Source organism: Vipera ursinii (assembly GCF_947247035.1).
Source record: "Vipera ursinii genome assembly, chromosome: 3".
NCBI lineage: Eukaryota > Metazoa > Chordata > Lepidosauria > Squamata > Viperidae > Vipera > Vipera ursinii.
In genome coordinates, this window is record NC_139516.1 from 52,583,105 (window position 1) to 52,597,354 (window position 14,250).

General features: G+C 40.3%; 1 protein-coding gene across 2 annotated transcripts; it reads left to right on the plus strand.

The window, feature by feature from the left end:
- The first annotated feature begins 266 nt into the window (after positions 1-266).
- GPR61 (G protein-coupled receptor 61) lies at positions 267-10,922 on the plus strand. Of its 2 annotated transcripts, XM_083360652.1 has the most exons (4): positions 267-317; positions 1,934-2,057; positions 2,576-2,699; positions 8,960-10,922. In XM_083360652.1, exon 4 carries the CDS (start codon positions 9,337-9,339, stop codon positions 10,699-10,701), a length of 1,365 nt encoding a protein of 454 aa, XP_083216778.1. In that variant the 5' UTR covers positions 267-317; positions 1,934-2,057; positions 2,576-2,699; positions 8,960-9,336; the 3' UTR covers positions 10,702-10,922. The 2 variants fall into 2 exon arrangements, with proteins under 2 accessions (XP_083216778.1, XP_083216779.1); XM_083360653.1 differs by lacking the exon at positions 2,576-2,699.
- Positions 10,923-14,250: the final 3,328 nt, after the last annotated feature.

A 14,250-nucleotide genomic window follows, 5' to 3' on the forward strand; every position in this document is an offset into this window, starting at 1 on the left:
GTATTTTAATCAACGTTCTCTTCATTTAATTCCTGATGTTTTAGGGCCGGATCAGAATGGTTTAATAATCATCGTGAACATGTCTTCATTTTAAGGGCTGACATTTTACTTGCCCTACCACTTGTAGCCTACAGGGCTGTGCACAGGAGAAATTACAAGACTGGATTGGAAATCAGGAGGCCTCTAGGACCCAGAAGCTGAGACTCTCCCAGACTCTCCTGGCTGCCTCTCACCCTTCACTGCAGTGGATCTGTGCATCAGTTACAGTGGAAGAGAAGCAGGAGATATCCAGTATGCTGGAAGTCTACACAGGGAAGGTATGAACTGGAACTGGGAGCAGAGAGGAGGGTCAGTTGTGGCCGGACAGCAACTTGCAGGCATCTGGGGTAGAATATTGCTAGTGCTTTCCCATCATCCAGGTGACTGTGTGTATATGCTTTCTGTAGATTAGCAGCCAGTCCATTCTCCCAAAGATGCTGAGGCAGAGATAAGTACAGGACCACGAAGAGAGCAATGAGAGCATAAGCTATTTGGGGTGGGTTCCTTTGGCATGTGATGCTGGGAGCAGATTTTTCTAGCAGTAGAGCAAAGAAATGAGCAAGACCAACCTCTTCTATTCCTTTCTCCATTCAGGATACTTATTCTTCTCCCTTCTGGCACAAACTGAGGCCTGCTTCTTTACTGCTGGTCTCCAAGTACTACACCGGCAGTAGGAGTAGCCTAGGGTAAGGTTTCTTGAGCAGGAACAGTGGGCAAGAGTAATGGCATTTCAGCCAGGGCGGGAGATGTCCATTCATTTCAGGTGGAAAGGAGCAGAAGGAAGAATGGAAAGTCCAGCTTTTGGGGGACTCTTTTTCTCGCACAAGGCTGGAGGCAGGACAGCGGAGGAAATCCACGTGAACAGGATTTGAGCTTGTACATGAGAGTGGGTGTTTCTTGAAGACCGTTATTTACCTTGTATGTATGACTGCTAATAGATGAGGAGAGTTGCCAGTAAGAATGTTCAGCAGTTGAAAACATTTGGAGGGTATGATATTGGAACTATTGTGAACAGGAACCATCCAGTAAAGTCTAACAGTGGCATGCTGTGGGTCCCATCTTTAAAACGAGGCCATCTGAGAAGAGATGGGTGGCATGTCTTCTCTGTCATGGCATCTGTCCACTGGGTCACTTGGATAATTGAATTGCCCCAATCCTGCCCTTCTTTAAGTCCTGGCTTTGAAGACTTGAGGTTTTTCTCAGGTTAGAGAGAACGCGGCACTGTGGGAAATTTGTATTTATATGTGTTATATTTTCATTCCTGGTTACGCCTTCTTCTGGCCTGGATTGTTTTTGACTGTATGCCTTGTTATGCGTGGGATGGGCTATAGTTTTGGTTTGCAAATAAATAATCAAGGAGCATATATTTGTTCATGAGGAATTATGAAATATAGGGAATGAGGAAAAACTCTCCTGTTCATAGAAAAGATAAACACTTTGTGGGTGTTCGTTTCTTTTGAAGGAACACTAAATGAAAGAAATCATCTTCATCTGGTAAGATGAGGGAGAAGTTGGAGGTAGAGTTGCCAGGGGGAATAAGGAGGATGTCCCTGCTTCCATCCCTGTCTATTGAAAGAGCTGCTTGGTTGAGAGTTTTGGGTGAAGAGATGGAGAAAGGAAGAAGCTACATTGGGGAAACATCTAAATAAGTGCTCAAATAGTGACTTTTGGGAAGTGCCAGAAGAGTGCCAGAGAGTACAACTAGAGGCCAGAATCGGTCTCTGCTCCATTTAGGGATACTGCTAGACCTGACCAGGTTTTGGCCACTGGGCCAGAAGAAATGGGGTGAAGCCAAATAAGACTGAATAAGCTAATATTATCCAGGGCCAAGCTGAAGTCATAGATAGACACACTTTGCTTTTGTTTTATTTTGTTTTGTTTTACTTCCCACCAGTGCTGTACTCCAAACATATTTGTTGAACTGGAGTGCAAAGGGATATTTCCAGGACACCAACATGGACCTTCTTGAAAGCAAGATGACCGGTCAGAAGTTGTCTGCTTCAGAGCAACTCAAGTGGGTAAGTTGTGCCCTCTGCAGATTCTTCAGGTTTGATATGGGCCATAAGCAACCCAAATGCCTGGGAGGCTCAAGTAGAAAAGAAAATCTGCATTATCTCATGCACCAAAGCTGTCTATTCTTGTAAGAGGTGTTGTTTTGCCTGCTAGTCATGCTAAGTTGCATAGTCTCACTAATGTGCTTGGAAACTAACATGATAGAGCAGGAATGCCAAGAATAGGTGAGGCCAGAAACATTGGCCCATTTTTCTATTGGAGGATTGGAGAAGGCAATAATTAAGAAGCAAAATTAGAACCTTAAGCCTTACTGGAATTTAAGTTACTCATTTTACACCTTAAATCTCTAGGTACCCCCCTCAAACATGGTCTAGGTTCCTGGCCCAGCCACATTTTAAAATGCAACCTTCAGTATATTGTGAAAAGCCCTCAGGCCCATAATAATTAACAAGTCTGTGGCGGAAGTTTGTGCTATGGTGAATGAGCTAACTTGCACTATCCACACTATGTCCTCTAATTGCAGATGTTTAAAGAAAAATGTATTGGTATCATTCTCACTGGGGATATCAGCCTGACCATAATTTCATCATAGTGATTTACTCATTTCTTCTAATTTCCTGGCGTTCAGTTGTCTTCAAACAATAAATGTAAGTAAGCTGTATGTGTGCCCCATAATTAGCTTGTTCTGAATTACATCTTCTGGAAATTGGATTTCAGAAATGCTTCTATGCCTTGTTGTGCATCAGTCAGTGGGACCTCCAGTTCAAAAGAGCAGGGAAATCTTTATTTCTGAAATCCAAGGGGATCACTCTTAGTTAATACTGAATCAATAGGAAGACAAGGCAGCTTTTATCTTGTCATGTTCCAGGTGGACATTGTGAGTGTATGTAGTACAAGAATGTCTTAGATCAGAAATCACTGGCAGGATTTTATCTGGAATGATTAAAAAAGCCTTTCACCTCAGTTGAACTGAAATCTCATTTGCCTGAAATGGTATAAGGTTTCCTGCCTGAGCAGGGGGTTGGACTAGATGACCTCCAAAGTCCCTTCCAACTTTATTATTATTATTATTATTATTATTATTATTATTATTATTATTATTATTATTATTATTTATTACTCATCTCTCTTAATTTATTTTGTTTTTATACTTCTTGGATCCTGCCAGTCATCTTCTGTTACCATATACCATAATGTACCAAAGTTAAAATATAGCCTTTACAACCAAGTTTCATAACAAACAAAATCAAACCCTTTCCCTTTAAAAAGATGTGATATTTCTCTTACAAACATAAAGGCACTAATGAGCAAAGAGTTAGAGGATTTTCTCTTTATCAATTTTCTGTCGGCTCCATTGTATCTGTGAGGGGATCATTTCACTGAAATATTATATGCAAAACCCTTTGGCTGATTTGGCCTTCTCAGAATTGTGAAGGTACATTAAGAAAATCCTTACAACCGAGAAAAATTCATTCATCCTTCAATAACAGTCTGAAAGAAAGAGAAAATTCCTGAAGGAAATGGCTTCAAGTTTCTAAATCAACACTTACAGCATGAAACTATTGCATTTTTAGCAGGCACTTGTTGCAGCCTGCCAGCTTACATAGATGCAGTTAAAAGAGGGAAGATTTTACTAAATTCTGAAAGTTAAATCCTTACATGATCATTTGGCAACAGATAATGAGTTAGCAATATCTTGGTTGGCAATAGAGTCCCCAAGGCTGTTGCTTTTTGGAGATTTCAATCTTCCATTGTTGATAACTACCATTTGTTCTGCTGCAGCACCATCATAACTTTGAATAGCCACTGAATGAATGGTATTAAGTACGACCTGTACTATCATCTAAAACTGAACCAGGTAAATTGTGAAATACACTAAAATCCCCTCATGCTTTCCCAAAAAAAACTCCACAGTGGAGCAGGAAACTGCCAATCAACTAAACAGGGAATTTTATGGAAATTATTCTAGGGAAAGTGGTATTGAAAGCATTGTCATTTAAAAGAAACCTATGTCCCCAGGGCCTTTGCTGGAATTACACATGTTGCTAAAATGTAATGGGGGTGTTTTGGTTGGTTTAACTTTAGAGCAATGTGCGAATAGAGCCATTGTCGCTGATGCACCAAGGTTTATAGTCTAATGTTATGTGTAAACATAGCTAGCATATTTTATGCAATAGTGCTTAACTTACTGTAATTTGAACTCAAACAGATTATTAAGATATAAATATTTGCAATCACATTACTATTTGTGTACTTCTACAGTATTTAGCTTTCTGCATAATTATCTTCAAAAGTGGTTTCTAAATAAGGGAAAAATGTAATCATACACGATAAATTAAAACAATACAAATCACATTAATTAAAAGGGGGAGAGGAAAAGACCAATTCCTCTGTAACATTGACTTAGTGAATGTTTTGGTGAAAAGATTGATTCCTCAGTAATATAGCTGCTGGTGCCTTATAGATTTCAGCAAGGAAATTATGCAGAGATCATGTCAAGGTAGAACCTTGTAAAGTAGATTCACCCAGATCTATCATGAAAAACCATCGCTTAGAATATTTTATGCAGAAGTAAAACATTGAATCTGGATTGTGAGCTAACAGAGAGACAGACTGGTCTAGTGGTTACAGCTAAACCAAAAAGCAGGAAAGCAGGAGACTGTGAGTTCAAGTCCTTCCTTAGCTATGAAAGGCAGCCAAGTAACCTTGGACCAGTCACTCTCAGCCCAACTCACCTCACAAAGTTGTGGTTGTGGGAAAAATAGGAAGAGGAAGGTGTGTTGGATGTTTGCCACTTTGAGTTATTTCTAAAAAATAATAAAGGTGGGATATAAATAAAAATCACTTTAATAAATAAATGACTTAATAGCCACCCCCAACACCCTAATTAAAAACTATACACAACCAGGCACCATATAAGTACAACATGTAGAACAGCCCAGTGCACATATTCTGGAGAGAGAGAAGTTCCCAGCATGAGCCTAAAAGCTTGAAAAAATAAAACTTTGGTTCTGGTGACTGACTCAGATTGGATCCTGCAATAAATAAATAATTGGCAACCTTTGCAATTGCTTCAACAGAGGTATAATATATGAATATCCGCATGTCTTCTTCAACAACATGACCATTATATTTTGTGCATGTGTAATTTTTATTTAAAAAAATTACAAAGAAAATTTTGAAATAAAAAAGGAAAGTAAAGAAAAATAATAAGTAATTAAAATATATAAAGAAATAGAAAAATGAAAGAAAAAGTTATAAAGAAGCACTTTCTAATCTTCCTAACAGCAGTTACATTTGTATTTTGCCATCTCACTCTAAGTTACAACATAATTTCCTGTGGCCACCATATTTTGCATCAACTACGACTTTTGGATGAAACACAGTTACAGTAATCTATCTTGAGGTGACCAGTATATGAACAACAGAAACTGTCTTTCCCTATCTAGGAACTCTAAAAGTGACATCCCATTTAGGGCAGGAAGAATCTCCACTTCTAGGGATCATTTACTTGGATAGTTACTGTCTTGTTTCTTGGCCTTCAACCCTCTCATCACCTTGTCCCAATACTAATTCAAAATATGCAGTCTATTATTCAGATAGTTTATATGAGGGCTCTGTGTACTTTGGAAGAAGCACTGTGGATCTGGCATGACTGAATCACTTCCTTGCCACATATTAAAGCAGTATGATTTTTTCCCCTAACCTGAAATAAAGAGATACTGTTGTTTTAAAGAATCCACTCATTAAAGTTAATGCTACTCTTACAGCAGCTCCACCTGTTTTTCAAGCTCAGATGGATATCTGAAAAAGTGGAGTTCCTTTAATGACAGCTAATAAAATTATTTGCTTGTGCAAAGTTGAAAAAAATGATTTGAATAACTTTTGAAACTAACTAGAATTGAGTATCCACAGCAGACTGATAACTCAACATCTCAAAATATGTTAATGCTAATTACTATTTTGGACAACATAAAACCTTGAGGCAGCACACACTGTTGCATATATAATAAGAATGCGATCTTCAAAAGGAATTTTGAGGTGTACAAGAACATAAATGTTTATCTATGATTCTATAAAGCCGGGGTGTCAAACTGCCGCCCCGCTGGGCAGATGCATCATAGCGAAACCGCGCCCACCCCATTGCCAGCAATGGCAAAAAAGTTGCGATATGTCTGACACGTCACATGACTTGGCAAGTTTGACATCCCTGCAGTAGCTGGTTTCTGAGATCAACACTAAAAATAGAAAATGAACCGCTATAATACAGCACTATTAGTTCTCAGGCATAATCTTGATCAATGAGATCGAAAGTACATACTGAAAAACAAAGAAGGATCAATCAGTCATATTCCCTCTGTGTTGCTCTTGCAGGAAATCATCTGTCAAGGTCACTTAGGCTGATTCTGTCCCCAACCATGCCTAAATTTCATTTAAAAGAGTCAATGTAATCAATCTCTTCTAAGAATACATAAAGCAACATTGACATCACCCACTCAAGCATGTTGCCTTAGCAAAGGACATGTATCAGCAATAGTTGGAGTAATCCTTAGACCTAGGGAGGGTTTATTTAGGAGAGGATAGACAACCAGCTGCTATCACTAGATCACAGAAAGACATATTCACCACTCTGTCGATCCACTTAGTCATCCTTCTTTGGATTTTTTTTTTAAATCAAGACTGGCAGGGTTCAAGAGGATACATATTAGAATTTTGTCCATGTCTTCTGCCTCAAATGTTGAAAATGGTTCCATATGATCAAGTCAAGTGATGAACTTTATACCTCAGTATCAAACCCATGTTAAAATTGGCATGAAGATGATTGACACTTATCATCAAAGTGCCTTTGCAGGTCTGTCGCAGCAGGTTTTGGAGGTCTCTAACCTGTTTTACAGGGTATATAACTTTTTAATCGCTCTAAAAAGTTCCCTTGGGTGGCTACTCGGGGATGCAATGGAAAGCAAAAATTATATACATGATCAATTAATGGCAAGCTAGTATTCACCTTCTAGCTGCCTTTCACATCATTTTATTACTCAGTGTTATCCTAGAAAATTTTGCTCCAGAACACTAGAGAGGGCTCTTAAGAATGATCTTCTTAGTGGTCCATTTCATTTCACCACTACATAGAACAAAGGCCTTGACAAGATCTTCACTCAAGAGGTTCCAAAGACTGTGGAGACAAACTGCCTTTGTAAAGGTTCCTTTCCTATAGAAAGAGAATAATATATTAAGAGCTGCATCATCATCACCAGATGATGGCCGCATTATGATAGTGAGCAACTGTAACTCTTGCTTTGCAGTATCTGAACTATTTGCCTTAAGTCCAAAGGGGAAAAAAATTAAGTCAAGGATATTCCCTGCCTTATTTCTTTGTTTGATGAAACAAGCCTATGGCTATCACATGAAATTTAAAGCTTCTTGAAGAAGGGCAGTCCCAACAAACATTTTAAAAATGCTTATCATGGAATTCTGTTGAGTCCACCAGAGTCAGCTTGTTTAGGAGAGTGGGCTGTATACTAATAGTAAACATAGTGTATCTTTAACCAAACCCCAAGAAAAGGCTTTTATCATCTTTGAAGAAGTTTTCTGGTCAGTAAGATTTAATGGATCTCGACAATTCCTGCAGTCATAATTGATGCTGTTGAAAGAAAAAACTTCAGGTCCAGTTCCAAGCTGGGAGTAAACAAAATGGACGCTAAGGCACTGGAAATAAAAATTGAGGCTATTTGGAAAGAAGGTTTGTTTATTGACGAGCAGAAGAGCAACAGCATGCAGTTCTGGGACAGCTGACAAACTGAAGTTGGGAATGGGTGGGTTTTTATACCTTCTTTGGGCTTTGTAGTTGAGATTGTTCCTGTTCCTGTGCATTGTACTTTGACGTGTGTCCTTATGGTATTCTAATGATGGTGGGTTACTCCTGCTATGTCCTAAAGACTCCTGTCCTTGGAGTCTTTGTTTTTCTAATCCCATCACCTCAAATCTTCTCTGGGGCTATGGCTGAAGGCATTTTGTTTATGAATAGGTGGTCCCAAATCTGCATTTTTAAAAGCTGGCCTGCCTGGGGTAAAGAGACTGGGGGCTGGTTTCTGCCTAAGATTTTTCTCCATTATTCCTTTTGGAGAAATATAATATTATGCCTGTTTTAATATCTCCCAAAATATTTCCTTCTCTAGGAGGATGGGTGGGTGCTGATTTACAACAATGCTATACTCACAAAGGTTTGCAACACTTTACTCAGAGTAGTTACCCATCTTTTAGTAGGGCACACAAGGCTAGCTCTTTCATCTGCAATCATAGCATGTGGTAATTACCCGCAGAGAGCTGACTAAAAGAGGAGAGAACCAAATAGAATGCTGGTCTGCTATATACAGTATCTCTTCTGTCTTTTAAATATATTCCTCTCTCAGTTGCTAGTGATCATCCCCACTGGGATTTCTACTCTCTTCTACCCCATCTTTCCACTGCTGAGATATCTCCCACATTTTTCAAATTATTAACGTGGGGAAAAAATGGGATGGGAACATATAAAATAAAAATAAAATAAAAACCTCATATTCAGAAACCAACTTAAACTCTGTTTTTATGCATGATAAATATATAGTTAGATGCACATTCTCATTTAGGACTCAACCCTCAGTAGGCTGGGGGATGAATTTAGAATCCCACTCTCTTTTCTTGAGAGCATCCACTGTTAAATCCCCTGAAACAGACCACCTTCTTCATTTTCCAGAAAGTTCAAAGGGCCTGACTACCACAGCAACCATCCAAATAGCTTCCCTGAAAAGGAAAATCTGCTTTAAAGGCAAAACTGCCCATTTCAGTCAGCCCCAAATGTAACTCTGCCAGTGAACAGCTTTTGGTTGACACAGTGTTTAATCTGTAAATATATATGTATTTCTTTCAGGTGCAAATATTTGCCTCGGAAACAGCATGTTGCAAGATGCGGTAAAGCCTTATACACTTAGCAAGGAAGGGACTATTCTTCATAATCAGACTGGGTCCCATGGATTTTCTACACTGCCATGCTATTATATCCTATGACATACAACCAAGATGAAACAGATTTGCTGAAATAAGCATAGCCCCTAATTATAATGGCTCAGAGAACTGAGTGGTACTGGAAGGTATAAGTACCCCAAAGACATTCTGGACTTGAATATTGGCAAACGATATGGCTAGTGGCTGCTTGTGCACCACCATCTCTCTTGATTCTCTCTGATTACTTTCTGGGGACCCAGAATAGGATGGATGATGGACTTGTAAAGGGAGGAGCTAATCTCCATGGAGCCTTCTCTTCCCAACCCGTGGGTACGGAATCCTTCCAGGATCAGAAGACTGCTTCAGACATCCCAAAGTTCTATGCTTCTCAATTCTAGCCTAGACACCAAGCCCAGAGATGTGGCCTCTGAGTCTGTGGGTCTCTTTTTCATGCTTTTGATTGATTTGACAGCTATTGTGAGCAATGTAGCAATTATGACGGTCATTATCAAAACCCCAGCACTGAGGAAGTTTGTTTTTGTGTTCCACCTCTGCTTGGTGGATCTTTTGGCTGCTGTTACCCTAATGCCTCTAGCCATGCTGTCCAGCTCAACTTTCTTTGATGGCACAGTCTTTGAGGATGCCATATGTCATACCTATCTCTTCCTGAGTGTTTGCTTCATCACCATGTGTATCCTTTCAATCTCAGCTATTAATATAGAGCGCTACTACTATGTGGTGCACCCCATGCGCTATGAGGTCAAAATGACTGTAAGCCTGGTGGTCTGTGTCCTGGTTGGTGTCTGGATCAAGGCAGTAGTTATGTCCATCATCCCCATTCTGGGATGGCTTTCCCAAGACCGTATCAATAGATCCCCAGCCTACAATGGACAGACCTGCTCCTTGCAGTGGAGCCGAAGTGCCTACTGCAAGTTTTTTGTGATTTTCTTTGCTGTTTTCTACTTCCTCCTGCCGGTCTCCATTATTTTGGTGGTCTACTGTAATATGTTTAAAGTGGCCAGAGTAGCTGCCATGCACCATGGTCCACTCCCCACTTGGATGGAAACCCCACGGCAAAGGTCAGAATCTCTTAGTAGTAGGTCCACAATGGTGACTAGCTCAGGAGCCCCTCGAACTACCCCTCAGAGGACGTTTGGGGGTGGAAAGGCTGTCATCATCCTCCTAGCAGTAGGGGGACAATTCCTCTTCTGCTGGTTGCCCTATTTCTCCTTCCATCTCTACTCGGTGCTGAGCTCCCATTTTCCTGGCCAGCAGACGGAGAATGTGGTCACTTGGATTGGTTATTTTTGCTTCACATCTAATCCTTTCTTCTATGGATGCCTCAACCGACAGATCAGAGGAGAGCTCAGCAAGCACCTCACCTGTTTTTTCAAGCAACCACCAGAGGAGGATCTCAGGTTACCCAGCAGAGAAGGCTCCATTGAGGAGAACTTCTTGCAATTCCTGCAAGGGACAGGTTGCCATGCTGAGGCCAGAAATGCTCTTACCCAGCCTAGCCCCAGAAGGGACCAAGCTACCATTGATTTCCGGATCCCAGGGCAAATTGCAGAAGAGACCTCAGAGTTCCTGGAGCAGCACATGAACAGCGATATCACTGCCTCTGATAACTACATCAGAGTAGCACATTCACCAAAGCCTGAGCTGTAGCTAGGTTTCTTTTTTTCTTTTTTGCACTTGACAATCTTGTTTTATTGATGTGTGAAATGCAGAATATAGCAGCTGAGGAAGAATGTGTACGTTTGTATATGGGGGAGTATTTAATAAATACACCATGGCAAATTGGAACCCTTTCTCTGCAACGTGTCGCTCAAGCAAACCCACACACACACAAAATCAGCTGCTATTAGTATCCAATTAATTTCATTTAATTTTGACTAATACAGGTACTTGTATGGTACTTGCTCACCCACCCCATCAACTCATTCCTAACCTTTGCAGTTAGAAACATCACTATTCCGAACATTTTCTTCTTTCTTTCGTTTGTTTGTTCCTTCATTTCTTCCCTCCCTCTTCTAGTAATTGTTATCTTCTGCTCTGGACTCCTTCCATCCACCTTCTAATCAAGGCTGGCTTTGACATGTAGGATTATAAATGAGAGGGCTCACTGTTATTTAGGCCAGGCATGACTGAGCTACACAAAGGCTCAGGGCTAGGTAGAAGCAATAACTGGATGAACAACTGATTATGTGGTAGGAACACATTTTACAATCCCACATTCTCCTGTTCTGAAGGATTACATTGTCTTACTATTAAAGAAGTCAACAAATCTAAAGAAGTCACAGGAAGCTTCTTCTGTAGTTAAAAGTAAACAAGCCATGGATGATCTCAGTGGCTGGATTCTGTTGTTGCGCTAAGCCAAAATAAAATAAACCTCTTGGTTCAATGCTGGCAGAATCTGGCCAATGTCAGAAATAGATTAGAACTATGACTTTAATTGCATTGACTTGACATTAGTAAAATGAAGCCTATGATCTGGTTCACGCAAGCATTACATAAAGGTAGTCCTCCACTTACCACCACAATCGAACCCAAAGTTTCCATTGTTAAGCAGGCCAGTTGTTGAGTGAGTTTTGCCCCATTTTACAACCTTTCTTGCCTTGGTCACTAAGTGAATCATTGCAGTTGTTAAATAACACAGCTGTTAAATGAATCTGGCTTCCCCATTGACTTTGCTTGTCAGAAGATCTTAAAAGGTGATCATATGACCTCAGGACACTGCAACCATCATAAATACATACCGGTTACCAGGTGTCCAATTTTTGATCACGTGACTATAGGGATGCTGCAAACATATTAAGTATAAAAAAACGGTCATAAGTTAGTTTTTTCAACGCTGTTGTATCTTTGAACAGTCACTAAATGAATGTTTGTAAGTCAAGGACTACCTGTAGTTTGCTTTCTTTGCAATCTATCATTACAGTTTGAATGCAGTCAGAACAGTTAATAAATTGCACTGGATCACTTGACAGAAAAAGACAGACACTGACTTTAACAGATTAAAATACACGTAATATCTACCAGTGACTTTCCTCATTTAGAGGTAACCCTCACCCCCAATCTACTAGCAGTTTTTGTGCTGAAGCCTGGGGCTTTGTGCTTATTGCCTCTCTCTCTCACTGTATTTGTACATGCGAAGAAAACAAAGGTTTTTGTATATATGATCCTCGTTACTTAGATCAGAAGCGGAATACCTACAGTTTTCTAGATATGGCTCACAAACACATTTAGCTGTGTTACCACTGGCTACGCTGGGCAGGGATCCTGAGAGATGTTGTTCAGCAACAACTGGATGACCACCTGTTCCTTTAGTCCATTTCATGCCCACCCAAGGTCATTGCTGCTTCTCATGGGCTATTTCATAGCCCCACTGCTTCTCTATTACCTCTCCAGCATAATTTCCCCTTTTCCTGTGGGGCCTTCTGATAGCATATTACAATTCTGGCCTAGAGGTCTAGGATTCCAGGAATGAATTAAAGCTTCCTAACTCCTTCTGTGTATCCAGTCCTAGTGCACATCCTTTTTTCTGTCACACATCTTGTCTTAATTTGTGCCGTCTACAGAGTGCACTGAAACGATACCCATCCATAGAAAGCTGTAGTTCAAACCCATTTGGGTGAATCACTTATATAAGTTAGTGCCACCTTTTGGCCTGGGGTAGCTAGAGTTTTAGCATAATTTTATATAAAGAATTGCTGGTACTTCAGAAATGAATGTCTTTCCCTACTTGCTTCCTCAAATTAAGTAGTAGGTTGAAAGAACATTTGTTCAATTGCCTTTTTTTCCTTTGTAAGTTGTTCGTTGTTGATCTCACATGAGTCCTGTGATTCGCGAGGGAACAAAATATTATTTTTGCTATATTTTTGAGCTGCAAACATTTTATTTTCAATAGTGAGTATTTTTGGTTCAGTTCTTCTGGATACAGTAGCCTAAGACATCAAAAATGAGCCTTCCATAATCTGGTGTCTTCCATCTGTGTAAGAAAATAAATTCCCAGCATTCCCTGCCAGCAGTGGCCATGCTTATTCAGAATTCTGGGAATTGCTTTCTCTAGAAAGTGCCAGATGGTGATATTAAAACTACATGGTGTGCCAAATACTGTATATTCACAACTCTTAAGGAAGCAAAATTGGTCACTTCAGAGAGTATAAAAAATGGACAAGTACACCAGGAATTTGCAGTGCATAAGGGTATTTCCTAACTCTCATATACTAGTAACTAGTGTAACCCTGAGATCTCATACACCAGGAGTATGTTTTTCTGACCTAAAAATGCTCTGCAATGAGGTGTATGTGTGTCGAGAGCTGTTTTGTTTCAGTTTGTTGTGCTGGTTTGTTGACTCAGTGTTCATTTTTTCTTTTATATACTGTAGTCTACATATGTTTAGGGACGTGGTGGCTCAGTGGGTTAGGACGCTGAGCTTGTCGATCAGAAGGTCGGCAGTTTGGCGGGTCGAATCCCGAGTGCCATGTAACAGAGTGAGCGCCTGTTACTCGTCCCAGCTTCTGCCATCCTAGCAGTTCGAAAGCTCGTAAAAATGCAAGTAGAAAAATAGGAACCACTACGGTGGGAAGGTAACAGCGTTCCGTGCGCCTTTGGCGTCTAGTCATGCCGGCCACATGACCATGGAGACGTCCTCGGACAAGGCCGGAGATGAGCACCGGCCCCTAGAGTCGGAAACGACTAGCACGCATGTGCGGGGGAACCTTTACCTTTAACTTTACATATGTTTACAAGGACTGTTTGTTAGGCTCTGCCACACTAAAGTCTCAGGAAGCAAAAGAATGTTGAATGGTTACCAAAACTTCAGTTGGAAATTGGCACAATACAATACAGTTAGGGGGATCTGAACTATTTAAAAGAAGCAGACCAAATAAAAGAACTTGAGTGTCAATGACATCCTGACTTTTTTGACACCCCAAATGTCCCTAAGAATTTTCTATAATTAGTGATGTTTGTGGCAAGGAAGTCTCTTTCTCAAATTAGTTCCTGCTTCAGGGCAGCCCTTCTTCCTAAAAATTACAGCAGCAAATAAATGGACAGCCTCCCTCTACGGCACTGAAGAATGGCTGTGAACATGATCCAGAAAAATCCTCTGTTTTTTCTTCAACAGGTGAAATATAGATAGAACCTAGCTGTATAGGTAATCCTTGACTTAGGACCACAGTTGAGACTAGAATTTTCATTGCTTATCAAGGC

Bases quoted from the DNA above. Each gene is read 5' to 3' on its own strand.
- GPR61 (XM_083360652.1), top strand. From the start codon at position 9,337: ATGGAGCCTTCTCTTCCCAACCCGTGGGTACGGAATCCTTCCAGGATC.